The sequence below is a fragment of the Fistularia commersonii genome, chromosome 24, assembly GCF_037954325.1.
Source record: "Fistularia commersonii isolate RoL2024-O1a breed Wild chromosome 24, RoL_Fcom_v1.0, whole genome shotgun sequence".
Classification (NCBI taxonomy): Eukaryota; Metazoa; Chordata; class Actinopteri; order Syngnathiformes; family Fistulariidae; genus Fistularia; species Fistularia commersonii.
Genome location: NC_141307.1, coordinates 4,335,062 through 4,361,422, shown reverse-complemented (window position 1 = coordinate 4,361,422; position 26,361 = coordinate 4,335,062). Strand labels below are relative to the sequence as shown.

Genomic DNA, 26,361 nt, shown 5'->3' with positions numbered 1-26,361 from the left:
AGAAACAACGCTCTCTCACAAATTCACAGCTTTCACTCATCCTTGCAATATTTCTTTTCCCGTGTCATTTTGCGCCCCCTATAAAGTCCCATCTGCCCTGCGCAGCAAGCCCTTCTGGGTTGTGAGTGATTTTGTTGGCCTTTAACCGCCGGCAACAACTTACCATTCGACTACTTTGACTCCTTCATGGAGCTCTTCATTTCCTCGTATATGGAAATTTACATTTGCAAACGGCGAGAGTCCTGTTCCCTGTCACTTTTCAAATTTTATTTATTTATCCAAGTCAAAGTCAGCGTTACTGTCCATTTCTCTACATGTACTGGACATACAGAGGAATGGAGAAGACGTTTCTCACAATCCCATGGTGAAATTAACAATAATAATAATAATAATAAGAGATTGCAAATTTACAGTGACATTAAACAGTAAACATTAAACTATGAGGTATGAAGTATAACATGCATGCAGATGCAAACTGATATTTGATGGCATGAGAGTAACAGCAGAGATTGTTTTTTTTTTTTTTTAATCTATTGCTAATTCCAATCTAGCGGATGCTAAACAGATGGGAGGACTTGAATTCCTTTGAAAAAAAAGGTTAAAAAAGTCCACACACCAAGAGGGGGTGACGTTTCAAGCATCATGTTTCCATCCACATTGGCTTTTCTTCAGATATTCAAGCATCCTAACAAACGTTACGGCGAAATACATTATCTTTCCATGGGAGGCCTCTCGGTGTGCAGACTTTTATGACCTTTTTTTTAACTTCCAGTCTGTTTTCTTTTTTTGGTCCGGCGCCTATCCCTAACTGGGCAGTGGACGTGTGTGTTTTTTTTGTTTGTTTTTTTTTCCTCATTAAATTCCCGACAGAGATGGGCGCTTTTAAATAGGAGGATTTCGATCCAGCATATGGAACCTCGGAGGAGAAGGGCTAGCTCCCTCGTCGTTACAGCAAGGACAATTATTTCTTTTCTGTAATCGCTGTTACAGCGGTAGGGATTTAACAGAGTGAGGTTTGGGTCATTATTTAATTTTTATTGTTGTTTTATTGTTCGGTGCCCGTCGAGGTGTTTGCTCCCGTGGATTCCACCAGTGGCTGCGGCGGAAGAATGAGTGTGTGTTTGCTTTCCCCCCCAAACACACACACACCCTGCGCCTGCAAGAGTAGGCGCTATATGAGAGCGCGGCGCGGCCGTGCACGCTCACTTCACCTTGGGTCCGAACAGATCGCACGCTGCACCTCTGCGTTTTTTTTTTTTTTTCCTCTCCGCCCTGACAGGCCAACCATGAACTGGGCCTTCTTGGAGGGCCTCCTGAGCGGGGTCAACAAGTACTCCACCGCTTTCGGCCGCATCTGGCTCGCCATCGTCTTCATCTTCCGCCTCCTGGTCTTCCTGGTGGCCTGCGAGAAGGTCTGGGGCGACGAGCAGAAGGACTTCGACTGCAACACCCGTCAGCCCGGTTGCCAGAACGTCTGCTACGACCACTACTTCCCCATCTCCTACACCCGACTCTGGGCGCTCCAGCTGATCTTCGTCACCTGCCCGTCCCTCCTGGTGACCCTCCACGTGGCGTACCGGGAGGAGCGGGAGAGGAAACACCGTCTGAAGCACGGCGAGGGCTGCGCCCCCCTCTACGACAACACCGGGAAGAAGCGAGGGGGTCTCTGGTGGACCTACTTCCTCAGCTTGATCTTCAAAGTAGCCGTGGACGCCGTGTTTGTGTTCCTCTTGTTCTACATTTACGAGGCGACCTTCTTTCCGCCGCTGGTGAAATGCGACCAGTCGCCCTGCCCCAACGTGGTGGACTGCTACATCGCCAGGTAATACAACCTCCGAATGTCAAACGCCGTTCGCCCTTGAGCGGCTCGGCGGACGTCGCCGCCTTCTCACGTTCTGTTTAAAGCGCTAAAAATTCGTCCTTGAAAGTGTTTCTCCGCCCCGCAGACCCACCGAGAAGAAGCTGTTCACCATCTTCATGGTGGCGACCAGCTTCGTGTGCATCTTCCTCACGGTCTGCGAGATCCTCTACCTGTGCGGGAAGAGGTTCATGGAGTGCCGCGGGCGCCGCTCCAACCCGTACAGCGGGAGCTCCTTCGTCATGACCAAGACCTGCACGCCGGCGTACAAGGGGCCCATCCTGGAGGGCGCCAAGGCGTCCCAGGCCGGAGACGGCAAGGACTCGGCCCCGGCGTACAGCCTGGCCGTGTCCTGAGACGCCAAACCCCGCCCTTCGTCAGCATCCGCAACCATGTTTACAAAGATCAATCGAAAAAAAGAACCTTTTTTTTTTTTTTTTCAAAATAACTGCAGTGTTTTCTAGCGTGCTGGGTGTGTGAACTGACTTTTTTTTTTATTTATATACATATTTGTATTGTCTTCCTCCAGAACAAATCAGAATCAGAAAGTGGCCAGATGTGTCAATTATATTTCATAATATAAATAAAAATACGTTTCTGTGAGTTTTGTGTCCCCGGCTCCTCATGTCTGTCCTCGGGTGAGACAACAAACCCAGCGCTATAAATGAAATGGAAGCCCACAATAAAAAATAAAAAAAAATCCCCATTTCTTTTTGTGTTGACTTTCTCTTGAGGAAAAAAAAAAAACCATATGAATAAATAAAATCAGCATCAGTTTGGCAAAATAATAAAATAATTCCATCACATAATTAGGGGGTCATTATATATGAATAAATAAAATCAGCCTCAATTTGCCAAAACAAAAATTTTATGCCATGAAATAATCAGGGGATCAGTATTGAATGATCATATGACTGGAAGAAATGTGTAAAAATTAGTGTTTGAATAAAGGGTGAGGCGATCGAAAAACGTGGGGATAAGAAATCAGTTAATGTGATGGAACACCAAAATAATCCCGGAAAAGTGTTAAAAAAATAAATAAAAATAATCCCGGAATGTGTGGTCTGACGTCACAAACGGCAGCGTTATCGACTCGATCGCGCAATCACATCCTGGAGGAGGTAGAACACGACAAGGGTTTGTTCAAACAGGTGGAGACCGGCCTCTTTCTTCTGGAAATCACAGAGGACAAATGGATCTGATAGCTGACGGCTTTCTTTTCTTCAGTTGAGGGCCAGAGCCGCTCCACGCACCAGCACAGGGCGCGGCGGGGCGGCTGCGGCCTGCGGGAAGGCCCGCGGTTCGAGGCCCCGGCTGCTCCCTTCTCTCATGCCGAAGTTTCCTTATACAAGACACATCGGTGTGTGTAAAGCATTTAAAAACAGCATGGTGTGAATGCACTATTTGTATGTATATATATATATACACACACATAGTATACATACACATGTATGTGTATATATATATATATATATATATATATGTCGTGTTCTCCCTCCCCCAGGATGTGTATATATATATATATATATATATATACATATATATACACACACATATACATATACATATATACATATATATATATACATATACAGTATACATAAACATGTATATATATAAATATATATATATATATATATATATATATATGTCCTGTTCTCCCTCCTCCAGGATGTATATATATATATATAAAATTTCAAATAATTCAATGAAAAATAAAAATGTCACAGAAATAAAGCAGGAATAATTCATAAATTAATTTACAACAGAATTCTATATTACAGTATTATTTTTTTCATTATATTTTATATTTATATTATATTTTATATCATATTGCATTGTTTTGCATTGTATTGCATTGTATGATGTGATACGTTATATCATATAAAATCAAATCAATCAAATCCAATCCAAATACATTATAGAACGTTATCATTTATCGACTCTGTACTTTAATAGCGTGTTTCTTGTTTTAATGCATCGGTCGCCCTCTCGACGGTCTCTGTCATCACCTTCGGCCTCGGCGTCTCGCTCTCTCTCGGCGAATCGCATTTTCGGACGCAGTCAAATGCACGAATGGCGGGGAACGGATGGGCGGGCGCCCGGCGTAGCTCCGCCCGGGGCCGACTCCTCTGCGAGCTTCATATCAGGGAGCCTCGGCGTCCGGATTGGTCTTATCGGAGCAGGATGAAGTGAGCCCGAGCCTCCACTCCTCAGGTAAACAACCCGGATACGTGCAGCGCCAACCCTCCTGGAGGGAGCATGAAAATATAACAGTTTTATCTTTTCAGAGATTCATTGAATCGAGCATATCAGAGATCCAGACTTCCTGAAGTGTCGCCTTCCAGGATTCCCGCTTCGTTCGAAGACTCGTCGACCCGGTCATGGATTGGAAGTTCCTGCAGGGCCTCCTGAGCGGGGTCAACAAATACTCCACCGCTTTTGGCCGCGTCTGGCTCTCGGTGGTCTTCGTTTTCCGGGTCATGGTTTTCGTCGTGGCCGCCGAACGGGTTTGGAGCGACGACCAGGGCCACTTCGACTGCAACACCCGCCAGCCGGGTTGCACAAACATCTGCTACAATCACTTCTTCCCCATCTCCCACATCCGCCTGTGGGCCCTGCAGCTGGTCTTCGTCACCTGCCCGTCCTTCATGGTGGTCCTGCACGTGGCCTACAGGAAGGATCGGGAGCGCAAGTTCAAGGCCAAGCACGGCGAGCACGCTCAGCTCTACGACAACCCGGGCCAGAAGCACGGGGGTCTCTGGTGGACCTACCTGATCAGCCTTTTCATCAAGACCGCCTTCGAGGTCACGTTCCTCTACCTGCTCCACCGCATCTACCACAGCTTCAAGCTCCCCAGGAAGGTGCAGTGCAACACCAGCCCCTGCCCCAACCTGGTGGACTGCTACATATCCCGGCCCACCGAGAAGACCGTCTTCACCTACTTCATGGTGGGGGCGTCCGTCCTGTGCGTGATTCTCAACGTGTGCGAGATCTTCTATCTGATCGCCAGCCGGGCGCTGAACCTCAGACGTCGGGGCTGCGTCCGCACCTGAAGGAGGAGGACGATGCGCTCAAGTTCATCGTCTGTTTACAACTTCATGGACTGACTGTTGTATCTGAATGATCTAAATTAAAAGGCTTTCTCTAAAATACGAATAATTACATATGCATAGAATTAACTACACTGTTTAGTTTTTATTGTTTCTTATTGTTTTGCAAACTTTGTGAACCCACCCACGCAGAGTAAAAGTCCTTTTCAAATTTAACAATTCCTCTGTAATTTCTCCATTTATCCACACGATGGCGGTAAAAAGGCGTTTTTGTGACTTGTGATGCGCGACACGTCTCCAAAGTGCGGGATTTACCAAAATGGTTTGATTTTATTTCATTTTTTTATTAAAAAGTAACAAGTTCGGAATTTAACCTGAAAGTCATAGTAACCTGGATTATGAGAATACTGAGTTTTATTTATTTAAAAAAAAAAAAAATCTTTAAAAATTCAAAGATGTGATTGAGGATTGGTCAGTTTTTTTTTTTTTTGTTTGTTTTTTTTTTGCAGGATGACCGGAAGTAGACTGCAGGTTGTACTTCCGGTTAAAACACTGGGGAAAAAAAGTGTGACTGAAGTCATGTGATTGTCAACACACCTGTTCCTGGTTCACCTGCCGCACCTGTTCTCACCTGGGACCTCATAAAAAAATCAAACACACATAGTGACTCCTTGTCAGTTTGGGTTTTCAAAATAAAAGCACGCGTTGCACCATCAACGGAATAAAAACAAGCCGATAATTTGTAACTAGGTGGAATCCTGGGAAATAAAAACTTTTATTAAAGTTTAAACAAACCACTGAGGCTTTCTCAGCCCAAGCCTTACATTTATTCTAAGTACTTAACAGGAACATGTTCATGTGTGTTAGTCTTACATTTTTCCATCATTTTCTTCAGATAAAAATAAAAAAAAGACAAGTAGCTATTATAAAATGGATTAAAAAAAATATCCCATTATAGAAATAAGTCAAATAATACTTAGTAACCAGAAAGTTCATTCATCTTGAATCATCTCTGCGCCTTATCACCCAAAAACAGCATTTTATTTTGAAATATGTCAGCGGGAACATCATTATCTCTCTGCGACTTTACTGATTGACGTGGAGTGTTCATTTTGGGGAGAAGAAAACACACACACACACTCTCTCTCTCTCTCTCTCTGTGTGTGTGACACACACACTCCCCCTCCCTCTGCACAGCTGGGGCTCAAAGTAAACGAATGGTGACCTGACACACATGGCCGGCTCAGGTAACATCTTTTTCTCTAAGTGATAATAATATGTGTAACGTGTTGAAGTGTGTGTGTGTGTGCGCGTGTTTGTGACCCATGATGAATGCAGCGGTGTCCTGTTGGAAAAGCCCATCCAGCAACACGCTGAGTTCCTCATGTTCTTGTTGGCCTTGGTTTTCCTCAAAGTGCACTGACGTCTTGTCAAATTCCTCCCTTTGTTTTTCTGTCCTGCGCCGGCTCTGTTTTGTAAGCACATCCTTTGCATGTTTGAGCCAGAGGTGTTTTCGTGGAATGCTCGGCGGCGGTTTCCCCCTTCAGGAATGCGGCGAGACTCACAAATCTCCCCCTCTCAGATGATTTTTTTACTCATGGTTTCATCGAGCCTTTAAATCAGACCTGGGCGTTTTACATCCGGTCCGAAAAACCATTTTCTTTGAATATTTTCATCAGTATATTCAATCAATATTGAATTTAGAACCACTTATTTTTTCCTTTTCTTTAATTTTGTGTGGATGGTTACACACAAAATAATTTATATGATCATTAATGATTTTAAAGTTGAAATAAAATGCCGAAAAATGTCAATAGTTAAATAGCATTTTTCATTTTGTTCAATTTACTTAATTTTGTGTGGATGGTTACTTAAAAAAATCATTTATATGATCATTAATGATTTTAAAGTTGAAATAAAATGCCGAAAAATGTCAATATTTAAATTGCATTTTTCATTTTGTTCAATTTACATGATACCTTGTCGGCCCGTGCCTAAAAATTAAATAAGAAATGTGGCCCGCCAGCCAAAATAATTGCTCATTCCTGCTTTCAATAAATTGTGTGAAAAACTCGTGCGCGATGGCGTTGAAATCTCCTAAATCCCGGACCCTCGTAGCCGCAAATTCTGCACACATGAAAGCGAGTGTCTAACCAAAGGCTGTCAGAACACGTGTCCTGAATTTAGATCCATTAATCATTGATGCGGGGAGTATTTTCGACCCGGCGTTGTTTCTCAGATCAATACCCCGCCGGGTCGTTGAACCCGATGATGTCATGTAACGTGATCCTCAGGGGTTTGCTGCTCCAGCCTGGAGGAACCCAAGGCCCTGATGAAGATGGGGCTGAGCCTGGTCCTCATCGGCCACGTCAACTTCTTGCTGGGGGCGCTGGTGCACGGCGTGGTGCTCCGATACGTCAACCTCCAGCAGCAGGCCCGGGCCATGGAGTACGCCATCTCCAACGTGGTGGCTCTCGTCTCCGGGCTGTTGGTGCGTATCCGCGAACGCTCGCCGGGCGCCGAGATGGCCGACGTCAACGTTTGTCTCCTCTCCGCAGGGCATAGTCGTCGGCATCCTGGCGATCGTCTTGAGCAAAAACAAGAAGAGCAAAGGGCTGGTTGGTACCACGTCTGCTTTTAATTTGAAACCACTCACAAATAATCGTGGAAATTCAACCGGGCTTCATGATCACATAGGAAAACGTCTAAATATCAAGATTCTTTGCATGAAATGACCTTTAAATCATGATAAATGACCTTGAAACGCCCCAGAAATTCCCTTTGGAAACATCAGGGAGTGTTAAATCAACAGCCCGGTGCCGCGGTTTGTGTTTCTGCACGGACAAGCGCCCTTCCCACACTCCTTTCTGCGCGTTACTCGGCCCGCTGGAGTGACTAATCCTGGTCGACCGCTCCTCCCAGGCGTTTTGTTGTCGCCACGGCGGCAAACTGGGCAAGGCCGCCCTCCGCACCCGTCCTTTTTCTCGATCATCCTCACGTCACGAGGCGTGGCACGGATCACAGCGCGGCGCCTTACCCCCTTCCACATCGTCTAATCTGAGGCGTTACGTTATTTCCCAACCGAATCAGATTAGCGCCGATGCCCACACACAATTTCCAGGGTTGTAGAGGCCGTCGATGCTGGATCACACCTTCTGTAAACTCCGTGCCCCGACTTTTATCGCTAATCGGACGCAGACGGAGCAAGGTTGACTTTCTGGCGAGGTGATCCAGACAGTTCACTGCCCAGTCAGGAACCCAACCTTAGAGGTGTTTACATTAAGAAGGCGTGGGTTTTCTTTGCTCTCCAAAGTCCAAAAACATGCAGGGGTTTCACCGGAGAAACTGTCCAAACATGTGGATGACGGAGGAAACTGCTGCATGTCTCTGTGACGTCTGGATGAGAGGGTGAAAGGTCTCTATATGGCCGTGTGATGGACTTGTGACCTGTAAAAAAATTAAGGATTTAAAATAAACAATAAAAATAACAAAAGTAAATAACAAAAATATAATTTTAGAATATAAATATAATTGATAATATAAATTTGAAAGAATATATATTATCATTAAAATTTTAAAAATTATGATAATTATGTAATTTTAATTTATACATTCATATATGTAATTGTAAAATAAATAAATATGTAAAATTAACTTCTATTGGAAATCATATTTAATTTTATTTTGTTAGTCTAATTTTATTTTCATTGTTTCTTTTTAAACAGAATACGTCTGCATGGTGTCCTTGAGTGTCGAACAAGGCACCTCAAAATATTTTATTATCGTGGACGCACGCTGACAAGGTTTTTTTTCAATTCTCACACATTTAAAAACTCCAAATAGATATTAAATCAACCATTGGAAGCAAACCTCCTTTTCCCGCATCCGCTCACTGGAGTATCGTCCATTTTTTGGTTTTCGCTCCTTTTTCATGTAAACTTTACCGAAGTAAAAGCTGTTTTATGTCACTTTGAGGTCGTTTCCCGCCGTATTTCCAATTAAAAATGTGATAATTGGGTGCGTGATGTAACCGTGATTCCCGCAGGAAGAAGCAGGTCATTTTTTTTGTCTTCCTCCTCCCAGACGTGGTCGCTCTTCAGCGCGAGCCTGGCGGCGGCGCTGATGGCGTCCGCCTCGGCCATCGGGCTGACCGTGTCGGTGGTGCAGGCCGTCCTGCACGGCGGACGGAGCCTCCTGATTCACTGCCGTCCCGCGGACGCCGTCGGCTTCTCCAGCGTCACCGACGAGTGTCCCTTCGACCCCACGCGCATTTACGTGAGTGTGACCTTTGACCTTTTTTTTTTCCCCGTGGCCCCGCGAGCAGCCGACCGTCGTCACGCCGCGTGCGCGAGAAACAGCGGCGCCGGCCGTCTCTCTTTCCCCGTCGCTCGTTCGAAGCTGGCGGCAGAAGCTCCGGTCTGACCCCGACCCTCACGCTCTCCCACGCCGGTCCTGTCACGCCGGCTCAGCCTCACGTCCCGCGCCTCGGACACGCGTCAGCGAGGTGACCTTTGTCTCAGCTGTGAAGTTGTGCATATTGTCCGCTAGCGGGAACGAGCCGGGGGGCGTTTTCCCACCTCGGCAGCTCGGGCTTCCACTTTCCCGCTCTTCCTTTTTGCTCCGAGTACATGTTCCGCTCAGGAATCCTTTGGGATTTTGTTTCTTTTTCTCCGTGGAGGTTCTCCGTCATCCCGGTCGTAGTGAATTCTTGACAATATGTTCTCGTTGTAGCAGTTAGACTTGGTTTCTTCACTTCAGAAGACTTCTGATCCACCTCACAGGGTCAGGAAAATCATTATCGTGAATTCGGTATCTAATAATGACAGTATTATTTGTATACAAAATATTACTCGTATCATAAATAATGATTATTAATAATTGCATTGATATAAATATGATTTCATAATTAAATGATCAATATTTATTTATCATTAGCAATAATTAAATAATAGATACATACATGGGATATGTTTTTTTTTTTTTATTAAATGTAATAATAATTGATTGTCTTACTATAAAATCTAAATATTGACTAATGAATATTTTTTTTGAAGTAAATAATATAGTGCATACGCATAGAAGATTTAGATAAGTGTGTTTGTTTTTTTTCTTGAATCCTGAGGGCTCCAGTGCAGGAGACACAAAAACTGTGTTGGTTGAGATGATTCCATCTTTGTAACTCTGCCACGAGTGTGTATGTGTGTGTGTGTGTGTGTGTCTATGTGTGTGTTGCCTCCGAACGAAGTAATTTTGACAATGATGACGTTCAAGTTGTGCTGATGAGCTTGACGTCAAGCCTCATAACAACTGGGTATTGCATTTTTACAATAGAGTACAAATACTTCTCAGTATTTGAAGTGGTGCTTTGGGTCGATAGATATATGCATCTTTATTTTTTATACTTTTGAAATATTTCCCTTGCATTGCTTTGCGGTAAAATGGGAAAAGTATTGCATATTATTGTACGGTCAAGGTCAGGGATCACATGATTCACCCCAGCTGTCAATCACACCGCTGCAGTATCGTCCTCTCCTCTCCCTGCAACTTTACGGCTTTTCGAAGCCAACCGTCTTGTCACCCCGGCAACGGGCCTCGCGTTTGCAAATATAAACACAACTTAGGCTCATGTGTACGAGATTCAAAGGGATCCTGTTTTTCCATCTCAAACACTCACACCGCTTCCTGTCTCCCGTGAACAAATTCCCACCTCACTCTTCCTGAAAACACCTTTTTCCGAGTGTGAACGGCGTCCCGTGAAAAACCTCCTCTGCCGCCGGTGCTTCCAGGAGACTGAAATTTATTTATGATTTTACTCCACTTCGCAGAGTCAGGGTCACCATATTATCATGAATTCAGTATCTAAAAATGATAAATAATTAATTGATATTATTATTAAAATATCATAGTAATATTTATATATTATAAAAAAATAATTATATTAATATTAAAATATGAACATATATGAGATCTCTACATGTTTAGTAATAGTATTATCATAAATTATTATTATTCGTGATTGTATTCATATGAAATATTAATATGTAATGATCTCAAATGAATATCTATATTAAATAATGAGCAATATATATATATATATATATACATGGGATCTCTGCATGTTTAATAATAGTATTATAAATAATTATTATTCGTGATTGTATTCATATGAAATATTAATATGTAATGATCTCAAATGAATATCTATATTAAATAATGAGCAATATATATATATATCTATATATATATGGGATCTCTGCATGTTTAATAATAGTATTATAAATAATTATTATTCGTCATTGTATTCATATGAAATATTAATATGTAATCATCAAAAATGAATATCTATTCTAAATAATGAGCTATATATATATATATATATATGGGATCTCTGCATGTTTCATTGAGTCTCCACTACATCCACCACAGACTCACCGCTCAGTTAACGGTTTATGAAAAACAAGCATGTGTAGAACATCATCACACACACACTCTCATGCACGCACACACACACACACACACACTCGCCCTTACCCCAAAGTCCGGCGTCCAGCTGCTGTTTGCCTGTAACAGCCTTCCGCTCTGACCCCCCTCCCCCTCCAGAGTACCACTCTGATCCTGTGGGTGCCTCTGGTCGTGACCTGCGTGGTCCAGCTGGTGTTTTCTGCCCGCTGCTTCTCCGCCTGTGTTTCCTTCCTGGGCCTGCCCTGCCGACCCCGCCGGAGGAGGCGCCGAGACGGCAGAGCGGTGAGTTTTTAACCACCTTCCTCGTGATTCTTCGGACGAAAGAACGACGCTTTGAGCTTAGTTAGGAATCAGCCTGCAGATCAGCATCCTGTCGCTAGCATGAGACAATATGTGACCCCTGAGAAAGTCTTATCCGGTCGTTTTCCTTTTTTTATTCTGAGCAAGAATAGCAAGATATTGATTTTTAAATGTGATTTTAGTCCTTAACTTAAATCTGCATGAATGTTAGTCAACCCAGTGTCATGCGTTTTCTAATGTGTTTAAACCCAGGGTTGACTTTTAAGACTTTTTACTCAGAATCAAAATGACTGCATCATTGATATCATTTTTGTCGAACGTCCTAACGTTAAGTTATTTATCCGTGCAGATTAACGTGGTGAGGCCCCTGGAAGAGGTCGCTCCCCCGCTCATCGCTAAACCGAAGCCCTGCAAGCCTCCACCCGACCGCTACACCGACGCGCCCAGATCCTACGGCGAGCGCGCCGCGGAGCAGCGCCGACCCCCGCCGCCGCCGCAACGTCCCCCTCCCCAGCACAGGAGTCTCCCTCCGTCGGAACGGCGGCCTCTCCGCCGCCCTTCCGGGGAAAGGTCAGACGGAGAGCGAAGGACGAGGCAGCAACATGGGCTGCTGCAGCAGCGAGGCGCGCTGGAGAGGTCCAGCTTCTGGGTCTAGACAACAGAGCGAACTCTAAACTCTAAATGCGTGCGTTCTCCAAAATTGTGAATCCAAACAGTAACTCCTCCCATGGTTTTTGAATTTTAAAATGACCCAATTGTCTGTTTTTAAAATTAAAAGCTAGTCTTAGCTGAATGTGGTGACTGCTAGCACGATGGACAGCTAGCTAGCTAGCTAGCCCAAAACCAAAACAATCGTGATAAGATTTCTTAGTCATTAAGGACTGGCTGAGAAATATTATTGAGGGTAAGCTAGCTTTTTAGTTTTTAAAATGGGGCATAAATCTGAGAAATCAGAAACACCCTCTATGCATGTGAAGATAAAATGTTACAAAATGTTACAAGCACACAGTTGGCAGTTAGCCCACTGAGCTAATTCAATGCTAGTTTTGCCAATTGCAACATTGCGCACCTTCTTTTGTTTTTTGGTTTCTGTTTTTTTTGTTTTCACCAGCAGGGAAGTATCGCCTAACTAGTGAAGCAACCTGAAGTTAACACTGTCCAAGACATGGGGTGTGTTATTATTACTACTCTGTATTAATTCTTTTTGGTCAAATAACCTGTTTCAAGGGAATGTGTTGGAAGCATCCTTTTATTTATTAAATAAACTTTTTATTCTCACTGTAGCTCCTCTCGTGCTGTATTCAGGATACTATTTATTTAACACGTTGTGTATGCTAATCTCACCAGTTAGTGACCTGACCAGAAGGACTGGTTACCATGACAAAAGAGACCGGAAAACCTGCTGCCAACCTACACACACACACACATCACGTTCTTGTATGTCGACCTTGGCTGCAACACGGCAGCTGAGCAACCGTGTCACACTCGCTTTGCCACCCTCGACCCCCCCACGCCCAGAATAACCAGAAATGAGAGGACGGCTCACGAATGCAGCTTTGAAACATGTATATTTCAATTCCAGGTCCAAGAGAACAAACATGACCTCCTCACATGAGGTTTTCATGCAACAGAAAAAATGGGGAAAGGAGGAGGGGGTTTGTGAGGGGGGGGGGCAGGAAGTGGGGTTATTTCTCCAACACAAGGTAGCAGGTCATTGTAGGCAGTGAGAATAGAAAAGGATTAAACTTTAATTCGGGGAGGTGGGGTGGGTGGGTGGGTGGGGTAGCGGCTGTTGTTCCTTATCCTACCAGCAGAAGGCAGTGACACAATAGGATCCCCGAAGCAGACCTGCGGCTGATTGGGAAGCTCCGGTGCAAACACTGAATCCGTCCTGATGCCGACTGGCAGTAGCTCTTAACGCTTTTCCCCTCTTGGGAATTCAGTTTTGAGATAGATAAACATCGGGAAATGCGTCCCCCTTGCAAATATTCTTTTTTTTTTTTTTTTTTTTAATATTTACATTTGCATTGTGTTATGGAGCTGCTACTTGTATGTTGTGGAATTAAGATGACAATGCCATCTTTAAATGCTAAAACATGCTTCCTCTCTCAGCCCGGTGTTTAGCTACTTCACAGACTGAATTTCCCGTGCATGAGAGGGTGTGTGACGGTGACCCTGGCGAACGCGCCGCTGCAGCCGCTTGCTGTGTTTACACTTTTAAGATTCTTGTATTTGACATATATTTGTAAGATACAGAGACTCACTGTGCCCACCGAGAGGGGAAGCCTGTCACAGCCTGCAGCCGTGGCGGTTAAAGCGCTAGAGGGCGAGTTATTATCGTTGTATTCCACTTCTCGGCGTTCCTTGCGATTTGCATTCATACATCGGCGGCGGCGGTGATGCCTTGCAAGGCTTTCAAGGGCATTTTAATCTTTAGATGGCCCGAGCTAACTTATGTACTCCGCTGAGATGCTTGAATTACCCTTCACACTGTGTTAGCATGCGGCTGTGGTTAGCCAAGAAATCCAACCTTGATCAATGTAAGCAGTGTGTTGGCATGCTACTGAAATTAGCTAAGACACTTTAGTTATTATCAGTGCTGTACTGGCATGCTAATACAGTCAGCCAAGAAACCTAACCTTGGTCAATGTAAGCTGTGTGTTAGCATGCTACTGAAATTAACTAAGACACATGACACGTGAATATTATTAGTGCTGTGTTGCATGCTGATGTAGTCAGCTAAGAAACCCAGCCTCTGTCAAACAGTGTGTTAGCATGCTACTTTAATGAGCTAAGACACTTGAGTTTAGTAAATATTAGTTGTATGTAAGCATGCTGACGTAGTTAGCCGAGAAACCTAGCCTCGGTCAATATAAGCAGTCTTAATATGCTACTGCTATTGGCCAAGACACTTTGCTTTCATTGTTACTAGCTGCGTGTCAACATGCTGTTGTAGTTAGCTAGGACACTCGGCTGGAGTCATTTTTAGCCACGTGTTAGTATGCTACTATTGTTAGCTGACACTATTGCTTCGGTCAAAGTGCTGCCGCGGCCTCAGTTGATGCTAGCCACTTTTGTTAGCCTGGACAGGAACCAAAGCCATAAATGCAGCTTAGTTTTCTGAGCTAACCCTTTGTAGTTCTTCTGTTCGGCGCCGATCGCAACTGTTGACGAGAGCGTCAACATCCGCAATATTTGTGTGCGTTTCGGTCTCAGCTCTTCGACCTGATAGCGGTTCACCCTCTCACCCAGCAGACCGGAGCTGGAATTAATGCCGGAATTATTTCGATGCACAATCGTGCATGTAAACACAGCCCAAAAAAATCTGTACTTTTATTACCGCGCGCCTTGGAAACCCTCGAACCGGAGCGTGTGGAAACATATCCCTTCATCTAACCGCTCGGCGAGCAGACTAATCCAGGAGGTTGTAAAAGCGTTCAGCGGGAAGAGTGATGAGCGAGCCCTTAGTGAGTTCTCTGTCCGTCAGAGGAAAATAGAGTGCGAAGACAAATATTTATTCACGTCCATGTGTTTCTGCCTGGTCTGATGCTGCGGAGGCTGCGGAGCTACAAAGACGCCGTCTCGTGTGCATGCGAATCCCCGTTTTTTTTCCCGTGTGTTTGGATGTTTTGCGAGCCGCGAGATAATAATGCATTTCAGTGGACGGCCTACAACTATCTTAACTTTTAATCAAGAATACTTACAAATTGAGAAACAACACAATATGGGAATGCTGTAAAAGTTAGCGTCGAGCATTACCGCGCGGGTTCACATGCACGCGCGCACATTCAGACGAAATAATCAGGCGTTAGAAAGACAAATGTGCTACTGGTATCGGTCAAACGCACGGCGGGATCTTCTTCACTTCCGGCACTGAACACGAACAAATCGACGGAGATCAAACCCGATTCGGCGTTTACTCTCTCTTTCTCTCTCTCTCTCTCTCTCTCTGTCGCGGCAAACACGATCTGGAACAGCGAACGCACGACGACTATACCGGAGAGGAACAAATAAAACGACGAGAGGGGTGCTATGTACATGTGAATTAGCAAAACCGTGAACGTCAACAGAAAAAAAAAAAACAAAAGCAAAAGTAGATCGTAAAAACCTAACGGGATCTTAGGCCCTCTTTTTCTCAGCGAAAGATCATATAGCGGTAAAATCCCAATGACCCAACCCCCGCGTGAAACCCAAAAACCCCACCCAGATCAGACCAAGAGGCTACGCTACATAATACTGCCTGCCATAGCCCGAAAGCACAGCGCCTTACATATAGACAAATGTACCTTATCTTATGATATACACAGACATACAGTATATACATGATATACAAGTGTGACGGGAGGAGACGGCAAGACTCGTATCTTGCAAAATAAATTAAAAAAAACAAAAACACAGTTTGTCACAAGCTCCCCGGAAGCCCAGAGAGAGAGAGAAATTGAGGGGCGGGTGGTTTGGGAGGAGGGGGTTAAGCGGACGCCTCTGTCGACCCATCGTATTTCTTCATGTCCCTTTTAGTTCTGTTTTTTTTTTTTTTTTTCCTGAATTATAAAAATCGCAACACGACGACACCTCTCTCGTCTTCCTCTGGGCTCCGACCTTCTGCTTTCACACGCCCACGCACACGTTTCACGCACAGCGATGACGACATGAAAGAGACGAGGAACCATCATGCATTACGTTTGTCCCAGGCGGCTCAGGCTGGGGAAGGGGGGTGGGGGGGTGGGGGTGGGGGGTTGAAGGGCCGGAGCGGCGGGCCTCAGAACTGGGAGGCCGAGCTGGGGTCGCACTGGAGTAGCCGGACGATGGAGGGGTCGCTTTTGGCACCCTTGATGAACTCCTCCAGGGACAGCTTGCCTGCGGGAGACAGAGGAGAAGGTGGATGTCAGTGTGGAGGAGCCGAAAAAGCCTCCCGGATGGATTTTGGAAGACTACCAGACTTTTCCGAGCAGACGCTCAAACTTCTCTTTGTGCCGTTTGTGTTCTTTGTAATCCTCTTTTTGTTTTGTTAAACAAGACCGAGCTGCTTCCCGGGGATTAGACCGAGAAACGGTCACAATCAAATGTACGCGCGGGTGTAATTTTATGGATGTGAAGTGTTACATCGCCCAACAAGCTTCAAAAGGGCTCTTAATGTTAAACACTTTTTAATTTTTTTTAAAATGTGCAATGCCGGGAGCCAAAAAAAAAATCTATAACTGTTGCTTCGGTCAATGTTAGCGGCATTATAATGTGCTGCCGCGGCCTCAGTTGACGCTAGCCGTGTCTCAGCTAGCTGCTGTTGTTAGCCTGGACAGGAACCAAAGCCATAAATGCAGCCTAGTTTTCTGATCAAACCATTTGTAGATTTTCTATTCATTGCACATTTCTGTGGAACCCAACTCCTTATTCGATGCCGGTCGCATCTGTTGACGAGAGCATCAACATCCGTGATATTTGTGTGTGTTTTTGGTCTGAGCTCTTCGACCTGATAGCGGTTCACCTTCTCAAACAGCAGACTCAAGCTAGAATTAATGCTGAAATTATTTCAGTGCATGAATATACGTGAATAAGCGAGTGTTAGTTTATGAGGAATCGTGTTAAATTAGCAAACAAGCTTCAAAAGGGCTCTTGATGTTAAAAATGTTTTTTAAATGTGCAAGGCTGGGAGACAAAAAAAAAATCCAAAACTATTGCTTTGGTCAATGTTAGTGGCATGTTAATGTGCTGCCGCGGCCTCAGTTGATGCTAGCCGTGTTGTCAGGCAAAAAAATGTAAAACCGGATGAGACGTCGGGGCTGGACGGAGAGATGAAGGCAGAAACTCTCCTCACATTCGCATGAAATCCTAAAAAGTGTTTGTAGAGTGGATACAGAATTAAATCGCTTAATTATCGATCCTCCCCACCGTCGTTGTTGAGGTCCATTTGTCTGAAGATCTTATCCGTCCTCTTCTCTGGCGTGGACTCATCCTCTGGCATCTTCATCACGGATGACACCATCTTGTAGATGGCCTGGAGGGGGTGGGAGGGTGAAAAAAAAACGAGTGAATTCAACCCGTGGGGGCCAAAACACAAGCCGAGCGAAGAAAGCGTCTCGAGCCTGAATGGTTCCCTGACATTTTCAGCGGACGCCCGGCCTCCGGGGTGACGAGGACCGCGTTTGTTGGCAGGGTTTGAGGAGAGAGGACGGGGAGGGGATATTGATCCGATAAATCTTCATGTGCTGACTGATATGGCCGCGTCTCGTCCCCGGACGCCATTAAATTAACCTCCGCCGGCGAGCGGAGAGGCCGCGGGCGGCGGGCGCCGATCCACAATTAGCTTACACGCCCATTAAACCTCCTCCGCTGGGAGGAGAGGAGAGGCGGAACGCGACGAGAGCTCCGTGCTGCCTGGATGAGGAGCCTGATCTCAGGAAACATCGTCCTCCGATGCCCTCGTCTTTCAAAGTAACGCTCCGTAGGCAAGGGTGGTACTCGAAGGCCGCTCGTAAGGCCTTTTTATATGGTAATCGTAGTTTTTGTATTATTTCCAGCAAATAGCAAACCACTCCTTGTGTTACAATGCACTTATTTTGATTTACTAACTGATATTCTAGATTGTTTGATGGCGTGTATTGGAAAAAAATGGTGTTTCAGTGCACATTTGTATTCATCCGTTCTTGGGGTGCTGCAGCCAATCCCGGCTGTCGTTGGAAGGGCGTGGTGATCCCTGAACCAATCAAAGGGCCACATATAGATACGTTTAGGGTCTCTCTCTCTTTAGGGACAAATTAGCGGTATCGTTCATCGCCGCGGCACGACGATGAAACAATGGCCGCCCCCTCCTCCCCCTCCATCGCCCGACGGTGTGTCACCTCGATGAGCCCGAGGATAATCCCCATATTCTGCACACTCAGGGATAAACCCGGGTTAAATTTAACTTCCTAATCCACCAGGACCCACACACGTTCCCACACATTCCCCAGTCTCTTACTCCTCTCCGACCCCGAAGGCCTACTTTTTGCTCGGACGTAACACTTGACGGTACGCGCTGCATTGGGCGCATTAAATACACCTATTAGCATTTTTACAAATCAGCACCACGGCCTCCCAGTACGCGCTGAACAGATGTATCCAGTTACATAATTGAAGCGAGCGGCGGTTATCTGCACCCGCCGGAATACTTGAAGCACCGCGTTATCACTATGTAGTGCTTTCTGGGATATCTAAAGGTGTGGAGATGGAGTTGTGGATCCCATTTACCTCAGCGGCGAGTGGTTTCTAATCTGCTCTGCCTCTTGGGATAAAACTAGCCTGACATGTTTTTAGATTTGTTTCTTTAGGTTGTTACACTTTTAGTTACACAGTTGTCTTTTAATCCATTAAAAGAATCTTTTTCTACAGCGACAATGCAAAAGTTTCTCCGGCATTCAGATGTTGTTTTGGCAACTCTAAGCTATTAGCTGTATGCTAATTAGCCTCACGTAGCCTTGTTTCCTCCCTGAGCACGGTTCAGATCTGCAGGGTCCGGTCTTTATGTGATCACATTTTCCAAATCGTGATGGAAATCAGAAAACAGCTTCTTGCCCTGGCTCCGTATATGTTGAGGTGTTTCAGTAATGCTAAGATATTAGCTGGAGGCTAGTTAGCCGCACATGGTTTTGTGTTCTCCCTGAACAGTATTCGGACCTTCAGAGTCAAGACTTTACCTGGGGATATTTTCCAAATCGTGACTGAAATCAGAAAACAGCTTCACGCCTGGCTCCGTATATGATGAAGCATTTTAGCGATGCTAAGCTATTAGCTGGACTAGCTAGCTGCACATAGTCTCGTTTTCTCCAAGACCTGCAAGGTTGGGACTTTACATGAAGACATTTTCCAAAGTCATGACAACAGACTCCCGCTCATAGGTCCGGCTCCGAGGGGTTCTTCCAAGATGGCCGCCGCACGCCAAACAGTTAGCTTAGCATGACGTCGACATTCTCTATCAGAACCTCGATATTCTAGGTTCCCTCGACCCCGCTCACCTGCACGATCTCCAGCATCTCCTCGCGGCTGATGTAGCCGTTGCCGTCCAGGTCGTACATGCTGAAGGCCCACTTCAGCTTCTGCTCCAGCTTCCCCCGCGACGTCACGCTCAGGGCGATGATGAACTCCCGGAAGTCGATCGTGCCGTCGCCGTTGGTGTCGAAAGTTCGGAAGACGTGCTCGGCGAACTTGGAGGCGTCGCCGTAGGGGAAGAAGTTAGCATAGATCTTCTTGAACTCCTCCACGTTGAGGGTCCCGCTGGGACAGTCCTTCAGGAAACCCTGAGGGAAAGAAGGGAGTGGAAACGCGACCTTTGACTCCAGGTGGTTCACGGGGTTGAGCTAGGGAGCTGAAAGTCATCTTTGTCCAGGAAATAGTCCCTCCTCCTCCAACTCAGTGTCACCGCTCTGATCTGGAACCCGGAGTTACCTCCTGTTACCGTGTCAACCGTTCCCACGGGGGGAAGGGAAGTTGGAAGATCAGCCTTTTTATGAAATTACTATGATGTGTTTTGTGTGACGTTTACCAAGCCGGACGCAGATTTAACGGCAATAAATCCCCCAAAAGGCACAATGGACATCCTTTGAGACCTCGTTGGTTATTCAACCGAGTTTCTATCTGTTGCCGTGGGGTGACTCGGGGTCGGCGGGGCTTAAGTGACAGGTCGGCGCTGGCGGCGCTTTAACAGCGGCGGTGCTCGCTCAGGACGCCGCGCACAGCTGTTCCATAAGTCTAATCCAGGCATAGAGGCCGGAGAGGCCGGAGAGGCCGTATAGGCGTTACACAAACAACGGCAGATGAGATAATTCACACGGCGGGGTCAGCGCAGCTCTTCATCATTTCGAGATTCTAATCCCGACTCCACCCGGTGGATTAACCGGCCGGGGGGCGGACAGGGCTCGGCCTCGGGCGGGCAACGGTCGACTCGAGTCGATGGAAAATCACCGTTTGTCTTTTTATGTGCGTCTACAATGGTGTTCGGAGTGTGGGGTGTGCGTTTTCCTCTGCATTTTGTCTTTCAAAACGATCAAAATCGAGCTAAATCTGGATTTAAATCGGGTTTTCTTCCCCGCGGCCAATCATCACCCTCCATCTAACCCGCTCCTCTGCATCCTCTTCTCTCACACCACCCAACTAACTAACATGTAATCCTCTTGCTCGGTACTTCCCACCCCAGATCTTCTCCGTTCGTGTCCAAAACCATCTCAGCCTGACTTGAACATCTACCAGGTGCTAATGAGCTCCTTCCTGATCTTCTCCATCCTCCTCACTCCCCAGAACCTCCCCAGACCTTGTTCTTCCTCACGAGCAATTTCTAGTAATTTTGTGGAATCTACCAAAAAGCTGTGGAATCTACCAAGTGCAAAAAAAGTGATTTATGGCGTGATTCGTGGTGGCCAGCGGATGCGCTGGTGTGTTTACCTTGTACCATTCCTGCAGCTCATGGTCGGAGAACTCGGTATTCTCCCGCAGGTCCTGCAGCATCTCCGGGCGCAGCTTGCTGTTCTGCTTCCCCATGGCAACGGGTGGCGGCGGCGGCGGCGGCGGCGACTCTTGCTTGGCGTGACAACGGCGGCGGCTATCGCTCCGGCCAGGCCGCTCTCCCACCTGTCAGTCACAGATAAAGGAAGAGGAGGTCAGAGGCAATTTATAGGCGAAGCGGGGAGACGGACGGGAAGGAGAAAAAGGCGAGGCCGGCGTGTCACCGGAGACAGATAACAACAACAAAAGCATCTGATGGATTGAAATCTAGAAAGCGCGACGGCGCAGGTGAGTGGCGATCGCAGGACGAGAAAGTAGACCGAGAGGAAAAAGGGAAGCGCGCGCAATAACCGGTAAAATCAAATCCGGAGGGAGAGTAAAATGGAAATTCACTTAAGGACAAATTGACAAGATGATTTTAACCAGTCGCGCAGGGACCTTCATGTTTAAACCACCATCCCAGCCTGTCTCCTCACCGCCGCCACATTTGCAAAACATTAAATAATCCTGACGTCAAGCGCTGACCCTCCCCCTTTCCTAACCCGTGTCGGTCGACGCGGGTTTATCTGTCCAGCTGTGTGTTTGTGTGTCAAGTCAGCAGCGCGGCTGGTTCGCGTGCGTCCCCCGTCTCCTAATCCTCCAATCAGATCAACCCCCGCGGAGCTGCTGACTTCCTTCATTCACCCGTCCGTTTGGCGTCATCCAATCCTCCATTCATCGGGATTTTTACGTTTTAAGGCCTTTCTATGGGATACTATTCTACCGATGCCGCCGCTTGCTAACCCGTCCACACTTTTTAGCATCAAGCTAATCAATAGCATAATCAATGCAATTACCGATGCCTTCGGGTCTTTCAACCTCCTCCTTAAAACTTTGCGCGGTGTGTGTTCAGGCGGAACCCGAGGATTCATTAGCGGTCAAAACTTTTCTTTTTCTTCACTTCTTGACTTCCCCGGTGGTTAATTAGTGTATTTTCAGCTATTAATGCGGTTTCTTATCCACACTCTACCTATATATATATATAGATATATTTGTGTGTGTGTGTGTCTCGCCAGTCACGCTAGGTAATTACGGTGTGTGTGTGGAGATTTTAGATCTTGCTGCACGGTGATCAAGTCGAACGCACCAAACCGTCTCCCCTCTTAATTCAGCTGATAAAGTCGAACTCACGTTTAGAGCTAAGATAAGATAAGATAGCCTGTCACACACACACAGACTCTCTCTAAAATTAACAATTGCAATCAGCATCATCTGCACAGCCAAGAGAGCAATACCGCTGTGTGTGCGTGTGTGTGTGTGTGTGTGTGTGCATGCAGAGGAGAATGCAAACAGAAGAGGGAAGACATTTTAATTAGGACAAAGAGCCTTGACGCCCCGGTTGCAGCCGGCGACGCTTCCTGACGGCGGCGGCAGGGAGAGCAACCGCGTTGCTTAATTAGCAGGCAAACGGAGAGAGACGGAAAATAATAACAATTAAAAAGAAAAGGAAAAAGGTATTTGTTCCTGTGTGGTGGTGTTATGTGAGGGTGATGGATGTTTTCAGCCAGGAAGCAGAAAAATTAGCAACACAGATAATACAGTTCAACCTCGGCTTTCGAATTTTTATTTTTTCTTTGACTATGTCCGCGAAATTGAATCAATATTTCCCACTGAAATCAATATAAATCCCGTTGATCCATTCTCCATACTGTTCATGTGTTTATTTGTGGCAAAAATACAGATAGGAATCAAAAATAACCATAATTATTACTGTTTCTGGTGTTCTTTCTCCTCTTGCCAGCACTTGTGCTCTCAATTTCCTTCGCTAAATCAGCAAAAGTAAAGCTGTCTCACATATGACACCCTCGCTAACGCTACCTCCAGCAAGCTGCCTCCCATTAATCCAAACTAATAATCACTTAACTTCGTTAATGTAGCCGCCACTTTAGCCACATCAGCCGTCTTTAGCGGATCTTTGTTCCTCAAGATTGTACAGATGGTTGACTTAGCTGTGTCTTAATGCTTGGCAAGATCTGTAATGCTAACGCTGCTCTCACATTTAGCTATTATTTCCCTCTTCAGATCAACTGAAATTTAATTTCTTCTTAACTCCACTATCACTAGCACTTTTAACCTTTCTGGGAGCCATAATGATGCCTAACTTAATGAAAAAGAATTATTACTAGCACTTTTAACCTTTTTGGGAGCCATAATGATGCCTAACTTAATGAAAAAGAACTATTACTAGCACTTTTAACCTTTTTGGAAGCCATAATGATGGCTAACTTACTGAAAAAAGAACTAGCACTTGCACTTTTTACCTTTTTGAGAACTATAATGAGGGATAACGTTGTGAAAAAGAACTAGCACTAGCGCTTTTAACCTTTTAGGGAGCCATAATGAGGGCTAACTTGGTGAAAAAGAACTATTACTTGCACTTTTCATCCTTTTGGGAGCCATAATGAGAGCTAACATAGTGAAAAAAGAACTAGCACTAGCAATTTTAACCTTTTTGGGAGCCGTAATGACACCTAACTTACTGAAAAAAGAACAAGCACTAGAACTTTTAATCTATTAGGAAGCCATAATGAGGGCTAACTTGGTGAAAAAGAACTAGCACTAGCACTTTTAACCGTTTTGAGAGCTATAATGAGGGCTAAGGTATTGAAAAAGAATTAGCCTTAGCAATTCTAACCGTTTTGGGAGCCATAATGAATGCTAACTTATTGAGAAAAAAAAGCACAAAAAAGTGCTATAAAAGGAGAGCACAATGATGAATGTTGTAAACAACGCGGAGAGGCACGCACAACGCTGCAGCACCACAATGCAGGAAACCCATGTGTTTGTTTCTTTGTGTGTTCGTGCACCGAGGTTGGTTCGCGGCTCGATTCAAAATTTGATCCAAATCTCTGTTCGTAGGCCAATTTGTTTGTAATTAGGGCAGTTTGTAAGCCAAAGTTCTGATGTGTTTACAAATCAGTATCTGACTGTCATATGATATCATCCTTGTTTGCCTTGGTGACGGACAGGCTGACGGATGGGTTTAGACGGGAATCTCCGTGGATTACGATGTTTGCTGATGACAGCGTGATGTGGAGGTGGAGGATTCGAAACACACTGAGGAGAAGACGGGAGGTAGAGATGAAGATGTGAAGTTTGGGTTCAGAGGACCGGTGGTTCGGTAGAAGAGGATGCAGAGGAGAGGGTGAGACGGAGGCGGATGATTGGCCGTGGCGACCCCGGAAGGGAGCTATGATATCATAGTTTTTCCATTTAGTCATGATTTCAACCTCGGAGTCATTTCCTTAGCGAGGGGTTCATTAGAATTCAACCAGAAACTCCGATCTCCCGGGAAACCGCTTTAAAATCGGGGGGGTAATTACCTGAGCGGAAACGTTACCGGGTAGAAAAGGGGCAGGAGACGAGTCGAGGCGCAGAAAAATAAAAATACAAAAAGAAAGAGGGTAATTATTGAGAGGGTGCTCAAAAGAGGACGGCTCTTCTCGAGAGCTCGTGAAAAAGGTGGATGTTTAGGAGACATTCTGAGGCCCTTACATAAAAGCGAGATTAAACCAATCAGTGCTACGCCATACACACACACACACACACACACACACAAACACACACGTGACTTTTCGGACGTCATGGCAGCGCCGTGGTCATGTGATTCCCCTTGCTGTTAGCCTTTAGCGTCTTCGCTGCGGATAGTAAACTGCAATTATTGTTACGCCACAGTCGGCGTATTGACTGTTGAAGATTTTCGCCTTCCTACGGGAATGTTGGAACTGTTTAGCACGTTTTGAGTGTGTGTGTGTGTGTGTAAAGGAACGTGGGTTGTTACATGATGCAGCCACGACATCCTCAAACCCTTCCCCCCGCTGGCCGGCGTGGAGCTCGGCGTCTCCTCTGACCTCGTGACTCCGGCCTGACGACTCGCTCACAAAGTCGGCTTGTGTGCGATCAGTGTTTTGATGGAAGATCAACAAGCCCGGCTTTGTGTGTCTTCTCGAGGTATAGATCCTTGCTGCGAAGTGTGTGTGTTTTCAACGTGTAGCGTCACGTGTTGATGCGTGAGCGTGTGAAGGAAAGTTCTGAAAAGCTGTTTCTTCCGGTTCGGTTGCCATAGTAACCTCTCGCCGTAGCCAAACCATTAAGTTGATGATGTCAATGTGGTGATTTTATTTAATCACTCATTCGGTAATTTGAATAAATAGTCCCGACTCTCCTCTCTGCTGTGTTGCATTATGGGATATCGACACCAGCTCGGGGTGTCTGTATGCTAACGCTAGCTTCATGACGATCAACGACGATCAACAAATCCTGAGGCAGATATCGATGAAAACTATAAATTTTGGATCTGTCTCAGAAAATTAGTGATAAAGTTATTTATCTTCTCTAATGCAATCACAAAAACAAAAATGTCATCCACTCTGGATTCATTACAAATCAACTGAAATATTGCAAGCCTTTTATCATTTTAATTCTGCTGATTATGGCTTACGTCTTAAGAAAACTCAAAAATCCTATCTCAAAATATTAGAATATCATGAAAAAGTGATTTCGTTTTTTTATTTGTTTTTTTTTTTAAAGAACTTTATCACAATATTCTAATTTTCCGAGACAGTCCTGTATAATGATTCCACCATTCAGGGTCCCATCATTCAGGCCAAAGGTTGTTTGAATTGAATAAAAATCCAGCATGTTGGGCGTCCAGAGGAGACGCTAGGTGTTTTCCAAACGGCGCGTCGGAGTCCAGATCCCACAAAAGGTGACGGGTTGTGAAGTGACAGGTCATTTTCACGCCGCTCGCCGTTCCTGTCTTTCTCAAATCCCAGCTGCGACCCGCTGCTCTCGCAATCGAGGGATCATAAAAACGTCCGGCCCCATAATCCCCCAGCGGACCCCCCTAGCTCCGCACCCCTCCAACAATCCTTTCCACCATCCTTTAATCATCCGCCTTTCCATCCCCGAGCCACGGAGCGCTAATCCATCCGTCCCCTCGCCGCTGGGATGCCTCACACTCACAGCGAAAACTACCGAAAACATGTACAGTGTCGGTGACACGTGTGTGAATGTATGATTGTTTGTATGTCTCTATATAACATGAGGAGGACAGTGAATTGTTATATGTCTATTCTTGTCTTGTTTTCTCTGGTCAGAATCAGAATAGTTTATCGATCCCCCAGGGGGGGGGAATTGCTTATTTTGAAATCTACCGAGTCAAGTGGGGAAGAATCA

General features: G+C 45.5%; 4 protein-coding genes across 4 annotated transcripts in view; 3 read left to right on the top strand and 1 right to left on the bottom strand.

Moving 5' to 3' along the window:
• The first annotated feature begins 1,048 nt into the window (after window positions 1–1,048).
• Window positions 1,049–2,428, top strand: LOC147219725 (gap junction beta-4 protein-like). The gene is made up of 2 exons (XM_086171345.1): window positions 1,049–1,822; window positions 1,947–2,428. The coding sequence occupies exons 1-2, from the start codon at window positions 1,110–1,112 to the stop codon at window positions 2,212–2,214; spliced, it is 981 nt and encodes a 326-aa protein (XP_086027471.1). The 5' UTR covers window positions 1,049–1,109; the 3' UTR covers window positions 2,215–2,428.
• Window positions 2,429–4,016: 1,588 nt separating this feature from the next.
• Window positions 4,017–5,635, top strand: LOC147219724 (gap junction beta-3 protein-like). The gene is made up of 2 exons (XM_086171360.1): window positions 4,017–4,075; window positions 4,150–5,635. Exon 2 carries the CDS (start codon window positions 4,243–4,245, stop codon window positions 4,912–4,914), a length of 672 nt encoding a protein of 223 aa, XP_086027486.1. The 5' UTR covers window positions 4,017–4,075; window positions 4,150–4,242; the 3' UTR covers window positions 4,915–5,635.
• A 397-nt stretch (window positions 5,636–6,032) lies between these two features.
• tmem54b (transmembrane protein 54b) lies at window positions 6,033–12,951 on the top strand. Its single transcript, XM_086171487.1, has 6 exons — window positions 6,033–6,158; window positions 7,206–7,402; window positions 7,470–7,529; window positions 8,995–9,186; window positions 11,512–11,655; window positions 12,023–12,951. Exons 1-6 carry the CDS (start codon window positions 6,146–6,148, stop codon window positions 12,326–12,328), a joined length of 912 nt encoding a protein of 303 aa, XP_086027613.1. The 5' UTR covers window positions 6,033–6,145; the 3' UTR covers window positions 12,329–12,951.
• Window positions 12,952–13,659: 708 nt separating this feature from the next.
• The window catches only part of LOC147219722 (hippocalcin-like protein 1), a 33,027-nt gene continuing 20,325 nt past the window's right edge, over window positions 13,660–26,361 (bottom strand). Inside the window, exons 2-5 of the mRNA XM_086171162.1 lie at window positions 21,085–21,270; window positions 19,662–19,943; window positions 17,560–17,665; window positions 13,660–16,530 (exon numbers count right to left, since the gene is read on the bottom strand). Coding sequence (XP_086027288.1) covers window positions 16,433–16,530; window positions 17,560–17,665; window positions 19,662–19,943; window positions 21,085–21,180 — 582 coding nt within the window. The 5' untranslated portion in view covers window positions 21,181–21,270 and the 3' untranslated portion in view covers window positions 13,660–16,432. The remainder of the gene's footprint in view (window positions 16,531–17,559; window positions 17,666–19,661; window positions 19,944–21,084; window positions 21,271–26,361) is intronic.

Excerpts from the sequence above, each read along its gene's own strand:
- LOC147219724 (XM_086171360.1), top strand. The coding sequence starts at position 4,243 with ATGGATTGGAAGTTCCTGCAGGGCCTCCTGAGCGGGGTCAACAAATAC.
- tmem54b (XM_086171487.1), top strand. Across the intron at positions 7,403-7,469 it reads CTCTCGTCTCCGGGCTGTTG|GGCATAGTCGTCGGCATCCT; the intron begins GTGCGTATCCGC and ends TCCTCTCCGCAG. Across the intron at positions 9,187-11,511 it reads TCGACCCCACGCGCATTTAC|AGTACCACTCTGATCCTGTG; the intron begins GTGAGTGTGACC and ends CTCCCCCTCCAG.
- LOC147219725 (XM_086171345.1), top strand. The coding sequence starts at position 1,110 with ATGAGTGTGTGTTTGCTTTCCCCCCCAAACACACACACACCCTGCGCC. Across the intron at positions 1,823-1,946 it reads GTGGACTGCTACATCGCCAG|ACCCACCGAGAAGAAGCTGT; the intron begins GTAATACAACCT and ends TCCGCCCCGCAG.